This window comes from Sceloporus occidentalis, unplaced genomic scaffold (genome assembly GCF_023333645.1).
Source record: "Sceloporus occidentalis isolate IW3139 unplaced genomic scaffold, rSceOcc1.0.p SCAF_98, whole genome shotgun sequence".
Taxonomy (NCBI): Eukaryota; Metazoa; Chordata; class Lepidosauria; order Squamata; family Phrynosomatidae; genus Sceloporus; species Sceloporus occidentalis.
The window spans coordinates 321,205-344,173 of record NW_028317078.1 but is presented as its reverse complement, the minus strand read 5'-3'; the positions used below and the strand labels follow the sequence as shown (position 1 = coordinate 344,173).

General features: G+C 48.6%; 1 protein-coding gene across 3 annotated transcripts; it reads left to right on the top strand.

Annotated features, from left to right (window-relative positions):
- The first annotated feature begins 719 nt into the window (after positions 1-719).
- On the top strand, positions 720-10,958 carry LOC149284160 (endothelin-converting enzyme 1-like). 3 transcript variants are annotated; one of them, XM_089497053.1, is made up of 18 exons: positions 720-848; positions 2,737-2,878; positions 3,003-3,212; positions 5,470-5,594; positions 5,790-5,936; positions 6,213-6,278; positions 6,375-6,563; positions 6,829-6,971; positions 7,050-7,164; positions 7,746-7,856; positions 7,987-8,085; positions 8,186-8,263; positions 8,650-8,753; positions 9,062-9,159; positions 9,485-9,574; positions 9,654-9,844; positions 10,378-10,473; positions 10,782-10,958. In XM_089497053.1, the coding sequence occupies exons 1-18, from the start codon at positions 720-722 to the stop codon at positions 10,956-10,958; spliced, it is 2,310 nt and encodes a 769-aa protein (XP_089353179.1). The 3 variants fall into 3 exon arrangements, with proteins under 3 accessions (XP_089353179.1, XP_089353180.1, XP_089353181.1); XM_089497054.1 differs by having other exon boundaries at positions 9,062-9,172; positions 9,507-9,574; XM_089497055.1 differs by having other exon boundaries at positions 762-862; positions 2,757-2,878; positions 9,062-9,172; positions 9,507-9,574.
- Positions 10,959-22,969: the final 12,011 nt, after the last annotated feature.

Sequence of the window (22,969 nt, the reverse complement as noted above, 5' to 3'; positions counted from 1 at the left end):
CCACGGCGAGTGCTGCAGCAGACCCAGCGGAGCTGTGCACAGAGGTGTGTTGTAGGGATCTGGTCAGGTTCCAGTTGCGTTTTGGACATTAGCAAATTGGGTATGTGCTTTAAAGTTGCCAAATTGAAAAGCAGGTCAATTACGCTGCCATCACTGCCCCCTGGAGCTTGGTGCCTGTGAGCAGTTGTCAGCCTGATGCAGAACTTCCTATACAGCACACATAGGGTTAGCAGAGCATGTGGTTGTCCCTCCCCTCCCTGTGACACCAAATAACCCCCCCATGTAGGAGGGAGAGGAGGCGCTATCTGCCAAACTGAAGGCAGGACAATAGGGCAGGCATGTCCCCTTCCCCCGTTCCCTCTTCTCCCTGGGATGTTTTGTAAGCCTGGCTGGTCAGTGCTGCTCTCCCCGGCCCCCTAGTCCTGGCTGGGTCCTTTATCTTGGTCAGTGGCCCTAGCGAAGGGTCCTGGGGGTGAGGGTTACATAAGGTGGCTGTGTGGGTGGTCCTGCCCACAGTCCTGTGTTTGTTTGAGTTCTGAGCCCCTGTGAGGATACAATGTTCCCACTCGGTTCTGATCTTTCCTCCTCACTGCACTCTCTGGCACGGCAGGAGGGGAAGCCAGTGTGGGATTTACTATTAAATCCACATCTTCCAATCCCCCTACTGTTTTTTTGGGAGTTGTCTCTGGATACTGTATGTGTGCTCTGTTCTCATCCCAATGGAGGCTTTAAGAGACTCTGTTGTCCACATTACTTTTCAGATGTCTGCCTACAAGCGAGCAACTCTGGACGAGGAGGAGCTGGTGGACTCTCTTGGAGAAGGCGAGGTGTACCCCAATGGGCTTCAGGTAGGAACATGCATGTAGCAGATGTGTAATTCCAGGGATCGGGTGTCTGCTCGAAAGGTTTGCAGTAATCTGAGGTGTTTTACCCCACATGATCCAGTTAGGGGATCATCTGGATTTTACTCTTCCACAGGTGTGGGAGGAGGTCGGTGCTACCTGGGACTGTGGCACAAACCTCTTAAAGATAGGACGGCAGACAATTTCTAGCTTTCATTTAAATCCAGTGCAATTTCTTTTGATTAGAACGAAGAGTGAGTCTGATTTATAACTTCTTGATTATAGGATACATTTTTATTAGATTAGTGGGTGGTTTTGTCACTTGGTGGCTTTAGCCTGGCCTGTGCCTTGGTCTTTTGCTCTGCTTGGGGCAAGTTCTAGATAAACCGGCCTGATCAGATAGTCCGTCTGTAAAGTTAACATAAACAAGAACAGCCAACCTTCGGATGTTGAGCTGAAAACCTCCCATGATGTTTAGCCTTTGACTAGAAAAGGGGCCAATAATGGAGATGATTAACCAGCTTCATGTTCTGTAATTTTCACAGGGAGGTGAATGGTTTAGTAATGTGCCTTTAGTCTCAGGCAGACGTTGTGCTTTACCGCTGGTGCAAAAGCAGACCATAGCTGGGCTTATTGCAGCCCAGTGCCTATGGAGGGTGCCTGTTAGTGAGGCGCTCCTGGGTGGAGCGAAATTTCCACTTAAATTAATCCTGATGGAGTCCTGCTTGTAACAAACAGGAAATCTGATCAGGCACAATGGGGAGGAGGTTCTGCTTGGATGGTTCACATTCCTGATATGTCAGAGGCAGGTAATGTGAGCCCTACCCAGTCCTGTACTAGTAAGGGTAAACCAGTAATCTCCCTAGGATTAACCCTTTCCTGGGTGGCTGCCAGGCATGTGGCATGGGAATGGGAAACTTAATCTAATGCTTGTATCCTCCACCAGCTTCCCCGTATCAGGAAGATTTTCCTGTCCGGAGAGAATAACAGAACTTTGGTCATTCAATGTGTGTTAAAATGACAAGAGCTCGTCCTGTTTGGCGTCTTGGGTCTTGCGCATAAATCCACACACTTCCTGGATTTGAGATTGGAGCACTTGGAAGGGAATTGGACAGTGAAGGCTGTTTGGAGGCCCCCGACCTCTAGCTGGGGGATCAAGAACTCCTGGAAACCCCTAGTATTGGGTTTGGGACCAGAATTAAGCACAATTAGGGATCCCTGGCCTAGTTTTTGCTGGAGACCATGGAAACCTCTAATAGGAAGGGAGCAAGATGGGATCTGTTTCGGTGGATCTGTGTGCCCTGGCAAGTTTGTGAACATGTTGTACTGATAAGCACTTTGCAAAGATCAACAAGGAGACCTTTGTGTCCTGGGTCATTCACAAAAGGAAGATGCTGGAAGATCTGCTCCAGTTGAGGTGGAAGCAGACTCGATCCAAACCTTACTGTCTGCTTATATTATTATACCTCTTTTCTAAACATATTATCCATTCTCTCCCATGCGTTGATGAGACGTCAGTGAACTCGCAGGCTACTAACCGCAGATAAAGGGCATCCTATGAAAAAGGTCACGCAGCATCCTTAACATCTGCGTGCAGATTAATAGGACCTGTCAGATCGCACTTTTTTATGTAATGCGTGTTTTCCTGGTGATGGGACGCTTTACCGGATGACTTCAGGTTTTTTTGGAAGTCATTTGTCAATACAGTACTCCTGGAATGTGTTGACTGAGTGGCTGTCTTTTGGCACCTGCTGTACAGTGCCGGTGACCAGGGGTTTCCTTCCTTTATCCTGCAGGGATATGGGGCCGTCGCTGTGTTGGATGGTTTAGTTCTCTTGTGCTTGGCACCAATCTGGTAAGAAACACTAATTACCTTTTTTTGTTTGGTTTCCAGGTCAGTCTGCGTGGCGTTAGGCAGCGCTCCAGCTGTTGGACGGAAAGGACACATGTGGAGAAGAGGCTGCTAGCCCTGGTTGTCCTTCTGTCTATAGGACTACTAGCCTGTGTGCTGTCCCTTGCCATACAGTACAGAAACAGTAAGTTGTGCATGGAGTAGTTTTAAGGAGCAGGTTAATGATGGAAGGCATTGGTGTTGAAGCAGCTTTGTATATCATCCAGATGTTGTGCCTAGTAACTTCTTGTATCTTCCTCTGGTCACAGATCACAATGTCTGCCTGTCGGATTCCTGCATCTCCGTTACCAGCTCCATACTCCGCTCTCTGGATCAGTCAGTCGACCCATGCCAGGATTTCTACAGCTACGCGTGTGCCGGATGGATCAGATCCAACCCCATTCCTGATGGACATTCCCGGTGGGGAACCTTCAATGATCTCTGGGAGCACAACCAGGCCATCATGAAGAGACTGCTAGGTAAGGAGGCATCCTGACCTGGGGTAGCTTTGCTTGTTTTTCTTTTGCTATGGAATATTTGTCTTGGGTTAATAATTTGCTGTCTGGTTCTAGGAATATAATTAGGATGGTGGTTGGCTTTTTTGTAATAGTGTGGCATCTGAAGATGCTCCTTGCGCAGTCCATGCGGGGCAGCTTCCATTAAAATACTCATCCCAGCCACATTCTGTCCTATGCCTTGTGGTTTTATTCTGAAAGATTTGCGGACCATTTGGTATCGGAAGGCGACTCTAGCAACCTGATGGACTTTCGACTTCTTCTCTTCCCCCTCTTTCTACTTCTTACTATTTCTTGCTTCCCCCCCCCCTTGGCTTTATAATTTATTTTTTTTTCCTCCTTCCTCTTCTCTTCCCCCCCCCCCCCCGGTTTAAAAAAAAATAAAAAAACTGAGAGCTGTATGACATATTGTATGCCCATTATACCGATGTGTGTACATTTTTTTTTTTTTTTGTCTTTACACACTGTACGGCAGTATATTTACTACGTTATCCGACTGTAATGCACATATGTTATTTTTCTTTTTTCTGTTCGCTTCTCCATGATGTACGGATACTATGTGTTCTCTTATGTCTGATCTCAATAAATTTCAAGTGATGATAAAAAAAAATAAAAATAAATAAATACTCATCCCAGTGATATCTGGGAAGGGTTTGTCTTGGCGAGTGGCATCCAGATGTGAATTTGGTTATATAAGCCTTGTTTGTAAATTATTCAGTTGCCGATGGATCAGGAGTCTGTTTTTACAAACGCTCGTCGCTGTAGAGGAGTCTCGTCTCAGATCAGAGATCTCTTCCTTCTGCTGCTCGTCCCCAAACAAGTCCTGGTGACACTGGGGCAGGGGAGACTCAGACTCTATCTGGAGCATTTTAATTATACTCCTGTTCCCTGCACCATAAAAATATACATATTAACCCTTTTAATTGTCTGAATCTGCTTTGTTTTAAGGAGCAGGTTAATGGTGGAAGGCGTTGGTGTTGAAGCAGCTGTATCTGCTTTGTATGTGTCTTCCAACAGAAGTGGTAGAGGGTAATACGGTGAGGGTATTAAACACGCATGGGATAGACATACAGCTCCTGAATCTAAGGCGAGACCAACAAATTATCAAGGTTTGAGTCTTTACAGCAGGAAAAACCGTGACTGGAGGGGCTGAATGGGGCCGATCTGCTGGCAGGTTCAGAGGTGCTCAATATTTATCCAGAGCTCTATATAGACAGCTGAGTTTATAAAGTCAAGAAATCGGTCCAGTAATTTGCTATAAATTGGGAGACATGCTGTAAACAAGTCCTTTTAGGGGACTTCAGGTCCTAAAGTGTCCCTCTCTGGCCATAACACTGGTTTCCAAAGGCTTATAACTGTCCCTTTAATTGGAGTATGGCCCCCATATCTGTGTGTTTAATGGCACATATGATTTCCCTGCGTCCCAGTTGCCTTTGATGCAAGATGTTCATTTAGCCCAAACAGATTGGCCACGACTGCTTTTCTAGTCCTTGTTTTGACTGTGTCTGTCCATGAAACTCTTCCGACAGCTGGTGCCTTTCCTGATGATGATCCGATAGTTTGGGCCGACATGCTGATCACGCATTGGATTAACTTTGCGTTTTTTCCCTTGGTCTTTGAGTGTCTATTACCCGACTTACATCTCCATCCATAGAAAGCACATTCACTGGGGCGTTAAACCCTTTTTAATAGTGTAACTTTCAGTGGCTTTTAGAAATTGCTTATAAATCTTATCTCTGAGGACACTGACAGTTTGCTGGAGATATGGGGACATAAAGAGGCACATCCCAGGCCTCATGAGTTACATGGTAACAGCGGGGAATGAACCTCTGTCTTTAATAACATCCAGACTCACACAGCTGGCTCCCACTCGTCATAAAGACTGACAAAGCCTGCAAAGCTTATGGAAGATTGTGGCTGTGAACTGGTTAAATTCCTTTAGTGACCCTGGGGCAGTTTCTGCAGTCATCTCTGGGATTTATCAAACGATGATAATATATGCAATAATGTGTCGCCAGCACCCTGCCAGCGAGGCTTTTACACCTTTAAATCAATTAAAGGGCTGCCTGGCATTTAATTGCTGAAACATGAACTCAAACTGCGATGTAATTAGCCTTCCACGCCTGGGTGTTTAGCATGAGATAAGAAACAAGAACCTGTTGAAAAATTCAAGATTTGGGTCTTGTCCAAGTATTAAGTTTCCCTTTTTTTCCTAATCTAGAAAACTCGACAATGAACATCAGCAGTGCAGCCGAGCACAAGGCGCAAAGATACTATCAGGCTTGCATGAATGAGACCAAGATTGAGGTGCTCGGCTCAAAACCCCTGAAAGACCTGATCGAGAAGGTGAGGACTGGGCACCCTCTACAAAAAAAAGTACTACTCTGCAACCATTTCATTGCGTTTTAGGTGCAGACACAATAAGTGTATAGGGAACATACAACTGGTGTGTTATACAACATCGCTGATCTGTCCAAAACACAATATACTGTGATTTTTGGTTGGTGAGTGACTGTGTTTAACCCTTTGATTCTCTCACAGCTTGGTGGATGGAATATCACAGGCCCTTGGCATCAGGATAACTTTCAGGAGACCCTGCAATCAGTAACTGCGTATTATCGCACCTCTCCCTTCTTCTCAGTGTCCGTCAGTGCGGATTCCAAAAACTCCAACAGTAACGTTATACAGGTGAGTTCGGCCGAGTAGGATGGTATTATCAGAACCTTACCGTTAACATTCTTTTAATACTGTCAAATGGGGAAAGCCGGATTTGCGAATGTCTTTGTCACACACCATGGGGCGCAGTCAAAGGAACTCACAACATTGCTGAAAAGCAAAGCAGAAACTGGAAAATAAGATTTCTCTCATAGGATTGCTGCTGGTCACAGTATTTGAGCTTCATTTTAGGTGTATAAACATGCTTTTTGTTCTTTTGGTTCAATTGATCCCTGTCATCTCTTCCAGATCGACCAGTCTGGACTGGGATTACCATCCCGAGACTATTATCTGAATAAAACTGAAAACGAGAAGGTACTGTTTGTCCTTCAATGCTTTCTATATCAGACACATTTCCGATTAGTTTTGAGGACTAAACCTCTTTGAACATAACATGATCCCCTCTCTCAGTTCCTCACAGGTTACTTAAACTTCATGGTGCAGTTAGGAGTGCTGCTCGGGGGGAGCGAAAACTCTACGAGGGAGCAGATGCAGGAGATCTTGGATTTTGAAACTGCTTTGGCAAATATCACTATTCCTCAGGAGAAGCGCAGAGATGAAGAACTCATCTATCACAAGATTACAGCTGGAGAGCTGAAGGTAATGCTGCCAGAAGATCCTTAATGCTCTAGCGTGTGCAATTTGCCATACCTGGGCTATACAGACCTCCCCACCAGAGGACTTGTTGAAGACGGTTTTTGGCTTGGTAGAACCCATAGTGCTACATCATGGGTATCCAATGGCAGATCGTAGGAATTATATTTATGCAGTACAAAGCTTTTGGCTGGGTCCCTGCTCCTATTGGCTGATTTTATTAGGACATGTATTTACTACAAAGTGAATAATTTTAGGGTCTACTTTGCAGAACCTGGCACCTGTGATTGATTGGATGCCCTTCCTTCAGTCTGTCTTCCATCCGGTAGAAATCAACGAATCTGAGCCTGTGGTGGTTTACGCCAAAGAATATCTTACAGATGTGTCCACCCTCATCCATTCCACTGACAAAAGGTAACGTGTGGGGTGACATTGGTTGGGTGGTCAATGCTATTGGTTTATCTCGTGCTCACTTATCTCTTCTGGTCCTAGGATTCTTAATAATTACATGATCTGGAACCTGGTCAGGAAGGCCAGCTCCTTTTTGGATCAGCGTTTCCAGGATGCCGAGGAGAAGTTCATGGAAGTCATGTACGGAACCAAAAAGGTGAGACTTAGGTCAACAATTCAAAGGTCTTGGAATTATTCTGGTGGTTTCCTAAATAAACAGTATTGGTGACGTGACGGAGAATTCATCTGGTTTTGGAGATTTAGGGCTCAGTTTCTTTTACTCTGGGGGATGGTGAAAAGAAGGGCAGATACTTTTTGGTTATGATGCCCCCTCTGCTAAGCAGATAGCGGTTGTTTCACTGGTCAGAGAAATCTTTTACTAATGTAAGATATGGCGTTCGTCATCCTCCTCCACAGCATTTTCTCTGTTCCTCCCCGATTGCGGGGTGATGGGACTTCTTATCTGGCCTGATGCTTTTACAGCTGTGGGGCTGAGCTGTTTATTTCCTTCCTGTTGTACAATATGTGAGGATTCTTTACATTCTCAACATTTTTTGTTCTGCAACCTAAACCCATCAGATGTTCACATCCTAGATATTTGGTCTCGGAATAAAGGTAAACATTTTCCATACTAAGAATGAGTGCCCTCCGGAGGACCAAGAGTTGACACCTTCAGCTTGTGTTGATATTTTAGGTCATATTTCAGGCTCTGTTAATCTGTATTCTCCTCTTTCTCAGACCTGTATCCCTCGCTGGAAGTTCTGTGTCAGCGATACAGATAATAACATGGGCTTTGCTCTGGGTGCCATGTTTGTCAAATCCACATTTGATGAGAACAGTAAAGGTCGGGTAAGTGCATGTGCAGGCAATTGGGTGAAAATACAGTTTCTCAATCACAAGAGATTCTGGTGGCGGACAGACAATGGGCCCAGGAGAGAAGCCCCTATTGATTATCTAAATAAGGATCCTTTGGCTTCAGGCTTTACAAATGATCCGGGAGATAAAGACAGCTTTTGAGGAGAGTCTGAGCAGCCTCAGCTGGATGGATGAAGAGACTCGCAAGGCAGCCAAAGAAAAGGTGAGTCTTGCCTGCCAGGGAGTGAAAATTTCCGGCGGCCAGGAACAGTGACGGGGAGCGAGCGATGCACAAATGTTCACTTGTCTTATTCTCTGTCCAGGCTGAAGCAATCTATGATATGATTGGTTACCCAGGCTTTATCGTGGATCCAAAGGAGCTGGACAAAGTGTTCAATGATGTGAGTGAATTCCCGATGGGGGTCCTCTTATTCACTTTTTTTTTGGGGGGGAGGGGGTTGGTTTAGTAGCTGGAAGTCTAACTTGCTTCATGTGTCACCAATACAGATTCTGGTGCAAAGTTCTACACGTGCAGTTGCCATTGAAACAAACTCTGTTTAAAGCACCACAATTTCTCAGTTTTTCCCTGATAAATATGGCAAAATTGTTCAGCACCTGGAAAACCCTCGAGAAATAAATGTGTCCCTACAGGGAGTCTATCTTTATCAGGAAGCTTGTACTTGGCGGGTTTCGGGAGCTGGATTTGCAGAAGTTGTGGAGTATTGTGCGAAATGCTTCCTGCTCAACCCTCTACCAGCGCTTAATGGTGGAATTTGTTATCTTATAGTACGAGGTGACGTCTGATCTGTACTTCGAGAACGTCATGATGTTCTATAACTTTTCCGGGCGTCTGACCGCTGACCAGCTGCGCAAGGCTCCTAACAAGGACCAGTAAGTCCTGTGAGAAATATGTTAAATTATTAAAAGTTTAAATAAGTCTGACGTGAGTGTGTGAAATGCATCTGCGGGAGTCTAGCTTTAGGGCTTTAGTAACTGGAGAGAGCTGCTACAAAACACAACAGATTTGTACCACATGACAAGGGCAAAGAGGGTAAATACCTAAATGTTGGGCCGTATAAGGGTAAATTGTATTTTCTGGCTCCCTCCTGTGGCATCTGAGGATATTAAAGAGCTATATACTTATGTACATGGACAGGAGCAGTAACAAGGGCATTTCTTCTCTCCCCCCCCCCAAACAGGTGGAGTATGACACCCCCAACTGTGAACGCCTATTACTCCCCCACCAAGAACGAGATTGTGTTCCCTGCCGGGATCCTCCAAGCTCCATTCTACTCCAGCAGCTCCCTGACGTACGTACACTGCACATACTGGGCTTATAGGAGGAGCTTCCCACATGCTTTACTCTTATGCAGGGGATAAATATTTGGTTAACTGGTGAATAGCAGAAAAGGGTTTTTTTTTTTTTTTACTCAATGGATCCCAGTGGTTCTATTTGAGCCTCTCATGCACCTTTCAGCCTGGCAGGAATAGTCCTGCAGCTCTGTATCTCTCCAGGGCAATGCTGTCTCAATGTTGTATCCGCACCTCATACTGAAAGCTCTAGGTGTCCGCAATTAACACCTTCCACAGGTTGAAGGGATGGCTCTCAAGTGTTTGTACAGACTCCTTTTTGTTTTCCCCCAGGGCGCTAAACTTTGGTGGTATTGGTGTTGTAATGGGACACGAATTAACACATGCCTTTGATGACCAAGGTAATTCCCGTCCATGTTTTCTGGCTCTTGGACTACGGAGGGAGATCTGATTTTTAAATGTCTCTGTCCCCCTCCACAGGTCGGGAATATGATAAAGATGGGAACCTTCGCCCCTGGTGGAAGAACTCATCTGTGGAGGCCTTCAAGAAGCAGACAGAATGCATCACAGAGCAATATGAGAATTACACCGTGAACGGAGAGCCCGTGAATGGCAAACACACGCTGGGAGAGAACATCGCTGACAACGGGGGTCTCAAGGCTGCGTATCGGGTATAACATATGCAGCTTTCACGAACCAGATCAAAAATGATAACTTTTAATTTCCTTGGTGTAGTTTGGTCCCATTCTATTGCTTGTAGTCTATGGAGTGTTGTAACTATAGGTTGGTTGTTATCCTCAAATCAGTTGACTGCTTGTGAAGACTACTCGGTCCTGAGGCAAGCCGGGCTAAGATGCTTGCTTGAGTGCCTGATCTGGTGATTGCTACAATCCAAGCCAGACTGGGGCAGTTGGGTCACATCTACCCCGCATGGAGGCTAAGACTCTCCATGTTGCTGTTGAGTCTCAAGAGGGTTACGATGAACTGGATCAACATGAGTGATGGAACCACATAAGACATGGTCTCCAATACGGCCCCATGAAGTTAATAAATACCCCACCCAATGCAAATGATGTCCTGTGACATTACATGTGCCCCTGAGCTCTGGGGAGGACTTCTAACAATACAAACCTCTCGGGCTTTTCATATAAGAAGCATATCCCGATCGTGCCCTTTCTCTTACACATTACCCCTGTTTCCTCAGGCATACCAGAACTGGGTGAAAATGAACGGCAAGGAGACGCTCTTACCCTCTCTCGGCCTCACCAACGACCAGCTCTTCTTTGTAGGATTTGCTCAGGTAAAGATGAAATATCGGGTTCATTGCTAATAAAACTGTATAGAATTAAGATGTGGATATACCATCCTGCCCTTGTTAGCCTCAGGACTGTCTGCAACATGGGACAATAAGGGCAGTTGTCCCAGGCATAGCCTAGGGGTACATAGCATCTGTCCTTTTGGCCCCACATTGTTGATGACTCCAGGCAGCTTATAGAAGCCGTGCCCAGTTCAAACTGGCAAGATGGGGCCCGTCTGATGATCCTGCCTAGTTGGAGACGGTGATAAATGCTGTAGAATTCCCTTTAATGACTGATGGTTTACTTGCAGGTCTGGTGCTCTGTGCGCACCGATGAGAGCTCGCACGAAGGCCTCATCACCGACCCACACAGCCCTCCTCGGTTCCGCGTTGTCGGCTCGGTCTCCAACTCAAAAGAATTTGCGAAACATTTCCAGTGCCCTCTGGGATCACCGATGAACCCAATCCGCAAATGTGAAGTGTGGTGAAAGGTGGAGGCGTCCAGCTAGTGGATGGGTGAAGAGCGTGTAGGGGTAACCACTAGCTGGGAGGGACACATTGCGACCTCCGAACTTCATGACAAATCCTCTTCCCTGAAGTGCCGTTTTTCCTTTTCACACTGAATAGGGTTTGGTTTCTCCTCCGGCAGTCACCCGCTGCACTAATGTGTAGACAATCGTTTGTGTTGTGCCATTGTACACTTTTCCCGACGCGTTTTGTGGTAAACTGTGTTTGAAGTGGCATCGGCTAGCCTCGCTGCGGTCTGACACGCGCCGGTTAGCGGGTGGGATAGAGGTTATTTCGTTAGTGTTCACGTCTGTGTGCATTTAAAGGAACAGTGACGCTGCTGCATTATTCAGTCTTCACCATTAAATTGCCTTTTCCTTTAAGACTTCACACGATGCCTACAATCCTAGTGAAGATCTGTGCCAGGCTGTAATGTATATATTCTATACGTGTGTGTATATAAGTGTGTCTGTATATATTTATATCACATCTCCATGTCTCTGATTAAATACTTTGTAGCTTTGTAATTATTTTGTATGACGCCTTGTCTTTTTATGGAGGGTTTAACTTTAGTGGTCAGGTGAGCTGGGGACTTAAGAAGCCACAACCTTGCCCCCCTCCTTAAGGATCAAAACATCTATTAGCTAAGCGGGTGTTGGAGATGTGCTGTAGGCATTAGCTTGGAGATCCTGTGTGTGTGTGGGGGGGGGGTGTTGACATTAACAAGCTTTTTATTGCGAACAGCAACACTTCAGTGGTTGAAGCTGCAGCTTCATTTGACGCATAATAAACAGACTGGGATTGACTCTGTAAGTGGCGCCTGGCTCGTTTTGTGCAACATGAAATAAATATCACTCATGTTGTAGACCGGCGGCTGCAGATCATGGTTACACACAGCGGGGATGTACCGGTTAAAGATACAGCATGCGCGCTGCAGGCCAGTAGGAAGCGCCACTCTCCCTCTGGGGTGTCCGCCAGGATGACATGCAAGTAATTTTTGCTTCAAAAAACATTATCTGTGAAGCTGCAGACGGCTCGGACTTCACGGCCCTCGGCCCACATCTGCTTCTGATCTGTTTTCTGGGAACACGGGGAGTGGAATGTGGTTGGACGGGTCACTGAACATACAGCGGATTCAGTGCATCGGGGTGGGAGGATGCGGATTCAATATGGCGGAGGGGCCCTCTGTGGCTGGGCCCCGCTTCCAGGGAGTGTTTAGGGCCTTCAAGCCAAAAGGGGAGGAAAAAAGGCTTTAAAATCTAGTTTAAGAAATAATGTAAAATGAATGATGGAAATAATGATTTGGGAAGGGTACGTAGTTTCATTGCTCGGATGGACGCGCTGCTAAAGGATCGGTCGGCCCCCACATTTCACCCGGTTTCTTTAATACAGGCGTCCTGCCCCCTCCGGGGGTGTTAGAGATAATACGGTGACCCCATCTGTGGCTTCTTGAGCTTGGCTTTGTAGCAGCGGAACCGGTTTCCTCGGGTTCGGAATCGGCTCTTCAGGGACTTGCTTCCTGCTTGTGAAACGCGTGTTTTGTGAAGCGTGTCTGTCCCACATAAGGGGCCACTCATCCCCCATCCCTGCGGTCTCCGCCATTTCTGTAACGTGTTATGCAAGTCCCACCGGAGGGCTGCCAGTCACGAGGGGTACCGGCCGCATCTGAAGGCCAGGAAAGGTTGCGATGTTCAGCAAGATCCTGCCCCGGTCTACAGAGGTACCAATGGGGGCATCCCCTTGATTTATCGTTATGTGCCCTATTTGTGTGACTGGGCAGGGGCATTAAGAAGAATTTAATTTACCCTGTTTAACGCTATCAGGAAGGAGACAGACTGAACAATCGAAACAGGGACACTTGGCGGGTATGTGTTGGATTGGCACAAGTGGTGCATACAGTCGCTGTCCTGTCAGCAGCCTTTTACACCATTAATAATGATCATTATAATAAGAATAAAAGGGTGGAGCACTGGCGCAGGACTCCCGCTTAGACCCCGCTACCTGTCGTTCCGCAGGCTCCGCTTCTCACTTGGGATTCCTGGTCCTGAAATTCCATCCTCCATCAGTTTGAGGCCTCCTCCCGGCAGAGGCAGCGCAGATCATCCCCGAGCGCCGGCCGAACACTTCCGAAACAAGCCGAATTTCGCAGCTTTATCCCGCCCGCCTTGCGTGGTCCCGCCCTCACGGTGACAGCCCGGTCGTGGCCCCGCCCCTCGCGCGGACAGTCCCGCTGCGGGTCCGCCCTCTGCCCGAGCCCCGCCGAAGGTTTCCGAGCTCCGCCGATCGTCCGTCCTGCCGGGCTACTGGAGGCGGAGGCAGCGCCATGTTGGATGCTCCGTTTGCCGAGTGAGGAAAATCTACCGGCATCTCCCCGAGCCCCCACTAAGAGCGGCTCCCGTGACGGGGGTCTGTGTATTGGCCCCTGCGCGATTGCCACGGAGAGCGGCCGGCCCTGGTTTGGGGTTCCCGCTCCCGGGGGCCCCTCTGCCATGAGTTTACCCCAGAAACCGGCCCTGAAAGCTGCGGCACCGAGCGGGGGGCCTCCCCCTACTGCAGGGCCTCCCCCCGCAGCCTCTTCCCCGCACCCCGGCATCCGGGGCCTGCAGCCGCCGCCGCCACCGTATCCTTTCCGTGGGGGCTGACGGGAAAAGGGGGATCCTGAGGGAGGAGTGGGGGCCTGGCACTAATAAATGGGGGTCTGCACCCTGATAGAGGAGATGACATGATAGGAATGGGGGGGTGGGGTCTGCACCCTGATAGAGGGGCCTGACAGGAATGGGGGTCTCCATCATGAGAAGCATTAAGGTCTGCGGTTGGTGGCATGAGTGGGGACTTGGTGTTGGTGAATGCAGGTCATTTTTACCGAACCCTGATGGGGGGGGGTTGTAGCTTGAGACAGAAGGGGCATGATTTACATTAGTTTGGGGAGAGTTCCTGTATGGGACCCCCGATACACTTAGTAGCCGAGCTGGTGGGGTTCTCTCTGTGTACCCCCAGGTTCTGGACACTTCATCCAGAAGCAGGCCAGGATCTGTCATTGCGATGGCGGATGATGGCGACGCGTGTTCTGCGTGCTCGGCTCTGATGCAACGGCCCCTGCAGCTTCTTTCTCCCGTTACACTCTGGTATATGGAAGCCATTTAGGTAGCTGGTGGTGTCCCAGAAACAGGGTGCTCCTCAGAGCATGCGCTCAGGGGGTACTTAAACTGACCCCACCTTGACAATGGACATAAGTTCCACTGCACCCCAGTCTGGGACTGGAAGGAGGACTGGGGCGATGTGGGAGAATCCTGCGCTGCCTTACGACTTGTCTCTGGGAAGAAGAATATTGCGCTGCATCCCAGCGCATTATTGGGGAAAGTGCTTTCAGCTGGTTGAGTCTTGCGCTGTTTGTACCCGACCAGGTACTCGCTCTGCACCCCACCGCGCAGGACGCTGCGGCCCAGTGATGCATCGGGTTTGCGCGGGAGAGTAAGTGACATTTACTCTGTTACATGATGATGTTGATCGTTAGCTATATTTTTAAAATCTGATGTGGGCGCCACATTCTTCATACAGAGAATGGATGTTCCACAGCTTCCTTCCACGTGTTTCATGCGTGGTGATATGTGACGTGTTTTCTGCCTCCGACAGCCCAGCCGGGAGATGGTGGGAGGCTGCAGCGTGCCGAATCCACAGAGTGACCCCAAACACCAGCGCTGGAGGCTTCTGGAAAGAACACGGGAGAAGGGGTGTCTGGTGCTAGTGGTTGCCCCTGGCTGGGGTGGTATTTGGATGGATGGTTACTCGGCGTTGTGGTGCAATAGGAAATCGGCGTCCTGTGAGTAGATGTGCTGGAACCGCGAGGATGAATGAAGGTCAAGGAGCCACCAACCCCACAACACGATATCGAGATCGCGTCCCTGCTGTCTCGTCATGGTTTTGAATGGGTTCTTGGGCAGAGGCTTCGGAGACACGCATCATATTAAAACAGAAAAATAACCAACGCAGTCTCCGGGATGCTGCCTGCGTCGCTTTTTTTGGCACATCAGTGTTTTCTTTCAGAGAGAGTGTTGTAAGGGGATGCAGGGATTAAAGTGACGGAACCAACCAAACAGGGCAGGTCTATATAATGCGTGGTGGGGAACGCGCATAGCTAGAGATACCGTTGGCTGCATTGACAGTAGGGCGGCTGCGTTCATGCGCAGGTAAGCACGTGGCTTTGTCTGCCTGGTGCGTCTTAATGCAGCAACGCATTACGGGAAACGTCTTCAAAGAGCCAGAAGCTGCGACAGAAAAATAGTAAACTGCTTCAAAAAAATATTAGCACAGCAGGGTTCTGCTGACTGGGGTAAAGATAGATCTGGTGCCGTGCCGTGTGATGCTGCGGCCCAGTGACGCTGGTGCTGATCTGTAAGCCTGACAAATATTTGTAGCGTTCAGAAGCCACGTATGTGGGGCTCCTCCCGGCAGTCATGGAAAGTGACGTTGTGAAGATGCGTCTGTCTTGGGATTTGGCCGAGGGCTGGTCCTTTACACCAAGCTTTAAACAGGACCGGCCAGGTCGGTAGACGGTGACTCTGCTCTTGTCAACATATAAAGAAGTGTGAGCGCCGGTAAAAGCTGCCGCTGGGGGTCATCATGCTATCTAATAAAGATGAAGGGCCTGACGGTTTAGGTATTCCGGCCGGTGTGTGGCGTTAGTACAGAGAAACCAACTCGTATTCCCTGTTGCTCTCCAGACCACCTGTCCTAGCGTGCGGGGCTAGTTACTGTGCGGGCCCCGCTCGCCGGGCTAGTTTACTGTGCGGGCCCCGCTCGCCGGGCTAGTTACTGTGCGGGCCTCGCTCGCCGGGCTAGTTACTGTGCGGGCCCCGCTCGCCGGGCTAGTTACTCTGCGGGCCCCGCTCGCCGGGCTAGTTACTGTGCGGGCCCCGCTCGCCGGGCTAGTTACTGTGCGGGCCCCGCTCGCCGGGCTAGTTACTGTGCGGGCCCCGCTCGCCGGGCTAGTTACTGTGCGGGCCCCGCTCGCCGGGCTAGTTACTGTGCGGGCCCCGCTCGCCGGGCTAGTTACTGTGCGGGCCCCGCTCGCCGGGCTAGTTACTGTGCGGGCCCCGCTCGCCGGGCTAGTTTACTGTGCGGGCCCCGCTCGCCGGGCTAGTTTACTGTGCGGGCCCCGCTCGCCGGGCTAGTTTACTGTGCGGGCCCCGCTCGCCGGGCTAGTTACTGTGCGCGTGTGTATGTTTAAGGACACGCGTGTCCTTAAACATGCGGGGCCTCTAGAGACGGTAATATTAACGTGTGGCTTATTCTCTAGCCCCGTGGCCTGGTAGCCCTCGAGCTGGACAAGGCTTGCGTACGTTAGCTGAAGGCCTGATTGACATTGTTATGCGGTTCACACTCAGCTAATGGAAACATTGGGCTTTGGTGTTCTTGCCGATGATAGATCGGTACTGAGTAGCTCGATTGCTTGCCTGGCACGGCACCCGCGTCTTGCCTAATCTCAGGCCGAGCTGCGTGATTCCAGCTGCTTTCTGTTTTTATTCTCCCTCTCTGACCTTTCGAGAAGCGAAGTGCCCATAAGGAAGTTGTTTGTTTCCTTTTGCAGTACCGAGCTGTACGCGCGGCGCATGAGCATTGAGCAGCAGATACTCTGTTCATGCAGCCAGTGTTAACCCTGCAGCCAGTGTTAACCCTGTAAGTGGCAGAACATCTGAAAAGAGACAGGGACTCGATTACTATGGAGGTCTCTTACATTGGGGTATCAGCGTGACTAGTGGCAGTCGGCGGGTGCTGTTTATAGGGGTCCCGTGGTTGAGTGTTATGGATTCTCCTCTGTGGGGGAAACGTGGGCAGTTGCTTTGCCTGGTGGGTTTTGTCAATGAAGCGGCAGGTGATGCGCTCCGGTACGCTGCTTGTTACCGCTGACAGATGCCAGAGCGAGTGAACGGAGCCTGGCAGTCGGGAAGGTGGGTGACATGGTTTGATCATTTACCTCCCATGACTATGGCATTGGCCCCTACGCTGGGCATTTTAATGCGCCCAGCTGCCCCATTGTGTGACATGTGGAATCTGATTGCTGCAGATGGATGCTGGGACTTGGCAGTGTTTTTCAGGACAGGATGCACGTGAAAGTTTCCGGAGCCAGTGTCTTTCCTGTGTGTCGTTGCGTGGTCCGGGTGTTCAGGGTCCTGCTATCAGAACAAAGCCCCTTTGAGAGTGCGTCTTCTGTCCCCTCCATCCCCGGCACCCTTTGCATTGTCACGTAGCGGTGACATCTCGGGCCGCGCTATTCCGCTGTGTGCTGTTGCCCGTTCACCGGTGCCGCAGCTCTTTCTGTTAACCCTTAGCTATGCCAAGAGCTTCATGTGTTGAGGTCTTTGCTGGCAGTCTGGAATATACTCTGCGCTGCTATATTGTGCAGCATGTGACCGCTTTGTTTACTGCCTGTCTGGCAGCTGGCTGTGCAAAGGTTACCTAATGTATGCAGTGCATGAGCACAGTGTATACATTCCACCACAGTATCTCTCTGGCCAATCACAGGGCTTCCTATCTGTTGCCGTGTAGACTGCGTGACATTGTGTTCCGACCTCGAGTAACCCCGAACGCGTTGCTCGTGTTTTTTTCCCGTCTGGGATTAGATGTCCTGTGCTTGCGCTGGGTGGCCGTGTTGCCGGGTCTCTGTGTTCCTGAGGCAGACGTGTTCGCGCAGGGTGTGATTGCGAGCCGTGTGATCTGCCCCCAGCCTCAGTGCTTATACAAGCCTGTGTTTATCAAATCTCCTTCCAGACAAGCATCGCTCCCAAGCTCCGTGTTTTGTGCAGCTGCCGGCCTCTGCCAGCCTCTCGTCAGGTGCGCATCCCGCGGGGAGAATCAGACAGCGGCTGCTGGGACAGATTGATGGGGAAAGCTGGAGTCTACGCACAGGTACAGGGAGCTTCTCGGTTGTTGCTGGCAGGTCCTTGGCTCTTGGGGTTCCCTGTGGGTCAGCCGTGTGTGCACCCCGATAAACTGATCTGCTTAAAGTGCTTTTGTCTTGGTGCAGCCTTGGTGCATTAATGAGCGTTGTGGGTATAAATACTGTGGGGGTCCCTGAGTATGGAGCACACATCTGGCACCGGTGTATTCCTCGTGCGGTGGGCACGCTTCGCAATTATCTCAATCAATTGTTTTTGTATTCCCTCAGGAGCCATATACCTATCCCACACGTTTAAATTCCCTGTGTTAACCTGCTGGGAAGCTACTCATCCACCACCCTATCCATAAAGCAAAGCTTCCTTAACCCCTTAAGGACAATGGGCGGTCCCTAAACCCATTGAAAACAATTCATTTTGAGTACGGGCTTTGTCATTAAGGGGTTAAATACAGCGTTTTCAGAACACAACTCGCAGCCCACTCAGGCCGCCAATCCCAGGCTAATTTCAGTAACAGTAGTAAGGGTGGGCTGCTGCCCCAAACTGCCAGCTGATGGGTATTAAACCTGCTGAGGAAGACTGGCCCTCAGTATGTTCCTGAGATCTGCTCGCTGCCTGGCGCGTTTCAGAATCACTTCTACTTGTGTAGTTTTCTTCTTATTTTCTGGACTGTGGGGGGTGCCGTGAGTCGCGGCGTGACCATCTTCTACCGTATGATGGAAGTTTGCTAGGATGTTAGTTACACTCGTTTATAGTGTGTACAGGTATATATAATATATTTATTCAGCTTCCCCTGTACAGGTATATATAATATATTTATTCAGCTTCCCCTGTACAGGTATATATAATATATTTATTCAGCTTCCCCTGTACAGGTATATATAATATTTATTCAGCTTCCCCTGTACAGGTATATATAATATATTTATTCAGCTTCCCCTGTACAGGTGTGTATATAATATATTTATACGGCTTCCCCTGTACAGGTGTATATAATATACTGTATTTGTCCGATTATAAGACGAGGTATAAACCCTCGTCTTATAATCGGGGTCGTCTTATAATCAGACCTCAAATAGGTCTGACTATGAGACTAAGATCCAGATCTCCCGCAGCGATGCAGGGGACCTGGATCCTCCTGTGTTATGCCCCCCCCCCCCCCCCCAACTTACCGGTGCTTCTGAGTCCCCGGTGCTTAGTCTGGGCAGCGTGTAGAGCTCTACGCGATTCGCGTAGACAACTTCCGCTCAAGCGCGTAGAGCTCTACATGCTGCCCGGACTAAGCACTGGGGACCCAGATCCTCCTGTGTTATTCCCCCCCCCAACTTACCGGTGCTTCTGAGTCCCCGGTGCTTAGTTCGGGCAGCGTATAGAGCTCTACGCGGTTCACGTAGACAGCTTCCGTTCAAGTGCGTAGAGCTCTACACGCTGCCCGGACTAAGCACCGGGGACTCAGAAGCACCGGTAAGTTTGGAGGAGGGAGTGTTAAATGGGGGGGGCATTAGGCATTTTTGGAGGCAGAGTGCTCCGTGAAATGCCTTTTAACCCCCTTAATGCCACTCTGTCTCCAGAAATGCCTTTTAACCCTCTATGCGCCACTCTGCCACCTGAAATGCCTTATACCTCCCTATATGCCACTCTGCCTCATAATATGCATTTTAACCCCCTAAATGCCAGAGTGGCATATAGGGGTATAAGGCAATTCTGGAGGCAGAGTGGCACATAGGGGGGTCAAAAGGCATATCATGGGGCACAGTGGCATATAGAGGGTTAAAAGGCGTATCATGGGGCACAGTGGCATTTAGAGGGTTAAAAGGCGTATCATGGGGCAGAGTGGCATTTAGAGGGTATGAGGCATTTCTGTGGCAGAGTGGCAAGCCTGGGGGCAGATGTGCATAACTGGGGGGGCAGGTTGAAAAAAAGGAAATAAAAACAAAATATTTCTCAATCATAGCTTTTATTAACAAACAATAGTTTACATGAATTAACATTTACCGGTAAAACTTTTTTCCTATAGGGTCGTCTTATATTCAGGCTTTTTCTTTTTTTCATAAATTAATATTCAGATTTTGGGGGTCGTCTTATAATCGAGCAAATACGGTATTTATACGCCTTCCTCTGTACAGGTGTGTATAATTATATAATATATTTATACGGCTTCCCCTGTTCAGGTGTGTATATAATATATTTATTCAGCTTCCCCTGTACAGGTGTATATAATATATTTATACGCCTTCCCCTGTACAGCTGTGTATATAATATATTTATACGCCTTCCCCTGTACAGGTGTATATATTATATTTATACGGCTTCCCCTGTACAGGTGTGTATATAATATATTTATACGGCTTCCCCTGTACAGGTGTATATAATATATTTATACGCCTTCCCCTGTACAGCTGTGTATATAATATATTTATACGCCTTCCCCTGTACTGGTGTGTGTATAATATTTGTATGGCTTCCCCTGTACAGGTGTGTATATAATATATTTATACGCCTTCCCCTGTACAGGTGTATATCATATATTTATACGGCTTCCCTTGTACAGATGTATATAATATATTTATACGCCTTCCCTTGTACAGGTGTGTATATAATATATTTATACGGCTTCCCCTGTACAGGTGTATATAATATATTTATACGCCTTCCCCTGTACAGGTGTGTATATAATATATTTATACTGCTTCCCCTGTACAGGTGTATATAATATATTTATACGCCTTCCCCTGTACAGGTGTGTATATAATATATTTATACGGCTTCCCTTGTACAGATGTATATATAATATATTTATACGTCTTCCCCTGTACAGGTGTGTATATAATATATTTATACGGCTTCCCTTGTACAGGTGTGTATATAATATATTTGCACGGCTTCCCTTGTACAGGTGTGTATATAATATATTTATACGGCTTCCCCTGTACAGGTGTATATATAATATATTTATACGTCTTCCCCTGTACAGGTGTGTATATAATATATTTGCACGGCTTCTCTTGTACAGGTGTGTATATAATATATTTGCACGGCTTCTCTTGTACAGGTGTGTATATAATATATTTGCACGGCTTCTCTTGTACAGGTGTGTATATAATATATTTGCACGGTTTCCCTTGTACAGGTGTATATAAGCACAGGTGTTTTTTCTATAATAATTATAATAATTTTGAAATTTCAGGGATAACGCGTCCTTGTTTGCACTTTGGTTCTTTCTCTGACAAGAGCCAAGTCGCTGGGGCCAATGGGGGGGGGGGGTGCTGTTCACTCTCTACCTCCTGGATAGTGGGGACTTAGTACCCATCTGTGGCAAGATTGGGCCGCGTTCTGGGATCTGTGTGATTACCAGTCCCAATAACCCCACTTGTTCTGAGCATGCGCTCCCAGCAGATGATCTTTGATTATCTGAGTACTCTGTAGGGGTTTGTGTCGGCTCGCGTTACTGTCCCGGATTCCGTCATAGTACGCAATATGCAGTAAACTGCTCATTGTCCTTAACGGCTGCGTTACAGGATATCGCGGGGAGCGCTGCAGCAGAGCCTCGATGAGCGGATCTTCACCCCCTCGGCGGTGTCTGCTGTCTATAGCACGGTACGTATGGGCCCTATGCTTGTGTCGCTGTCGTTATACCTCTAATGGTGGCTGACGTCGCTGGGTTGTGTAGCAGACTAAGTGCTCCCCCCTGGTAACAGATAACAGTATTCTTTCTGATGTTCTCTCCTGATGTGGCCGCTGCCCTGGAACAAGCATTAAGTAGACTGACCATGTGCTTTCTCTGCTCAGCAGCATACATCCGTTCATCATCAGTTGTCCCCTGTAGTCCCGGGGGCCGAGGTGCTTGTTCTACTCAGACCTTTTCCCTGCAGCGAGAATAAGGCATCTTAGTGTGTGGCCTGATTACATAGACCTCCATCTATCCAAGTGCAGAGCCATCCTTGTACACCCGGGTCTTTACCCATGTGGTGGGCACCTAGCTCACCTGCAGGGTGCGGTCAGAGGCTCTTTAATGCTTTATATAAAAGGGTAACTGGGAATCTTCGGGGATCTCTAGTCCTGGTGAGTCGGTTCACTGCTTTCCTGACAGCTTCTAAAGCCGGGTAATGTGTTACGTTTCTTCCCTCGCAGGTTGCAGCACAGGTAGCGAGACAGCCAGGGCCTCCAGCCCCCTCTCCATACTCTACACATGACTTAACCAAGGGTCACCCAAACCTGGCTGCCACCCCTCCTGGACATGCCTCATCCCCCGGATTGTCACAGGTAAGGCCTGGACCCCCAGCCTGCCCCCTCTGTACGCTGGGGGACCGGAGGAGATAACCTTACATGGCATTTTAAAGAACCGATTTGAGCCTCTGTTACCCGGGTCTCGCATACAGAATATATATTGAAGAACTGGTGCAAATCGCTAAATGTATCGTTGAACAGGAGCATTCCACTGGTTTCCATGGCGACTGCTTTATGCTTAGCCCAGAATGTGGCTCGTAGGCTGTGTATTATTTTGCATGTTACATGTAGTGTTTTCTGTCAGTTTAATTTTCCTGTTTCCGTAACACGCTTACGGGTTATAAAGGGCGCGTGTTTGTCCATACATTGTTCCGTGTTCCATCTCCGCGCTCGTTTCCTGGGGTGACCAGTGCGCGTAGCAGAGGGTATATAAGGCCGGCTAGTAGCTGCCCCCTGTGGTTTTCAGTGGGTGCTGCTGGTGGTCTCGCACCTCATCAGCTCGTTAGTTCAGAATATGCAATATGAATAAAGTGTGTTAGGTAACGGCCTGGACCCGTCTGTGCCGAGCTGCGGTGTTCAGAACTTTCTCTTCTGTTAATAAGCGTTGCTGAATGGTAATATTTTTAATGAGTGGCAGTAAATCCCCATTAGAGGTAATTAAATTCTGCATCCTTTGTAATTGTTCCCGGCCCCGAAGGAAAGAAGTTGTCTCCGATATATCCACGTTGCGTTTCGCCTCTGCATTGCGCGCTCTCCCTCACCCCTCGCAGAGGTTTATTTTTAGGCCTGTAAGTGCGTAGCTTAATAAACACTGCCAGGGCCTGGCTGCTGCGAGCACTCGGGATGCCTGGGCTGCGCATACAGAGTGCACA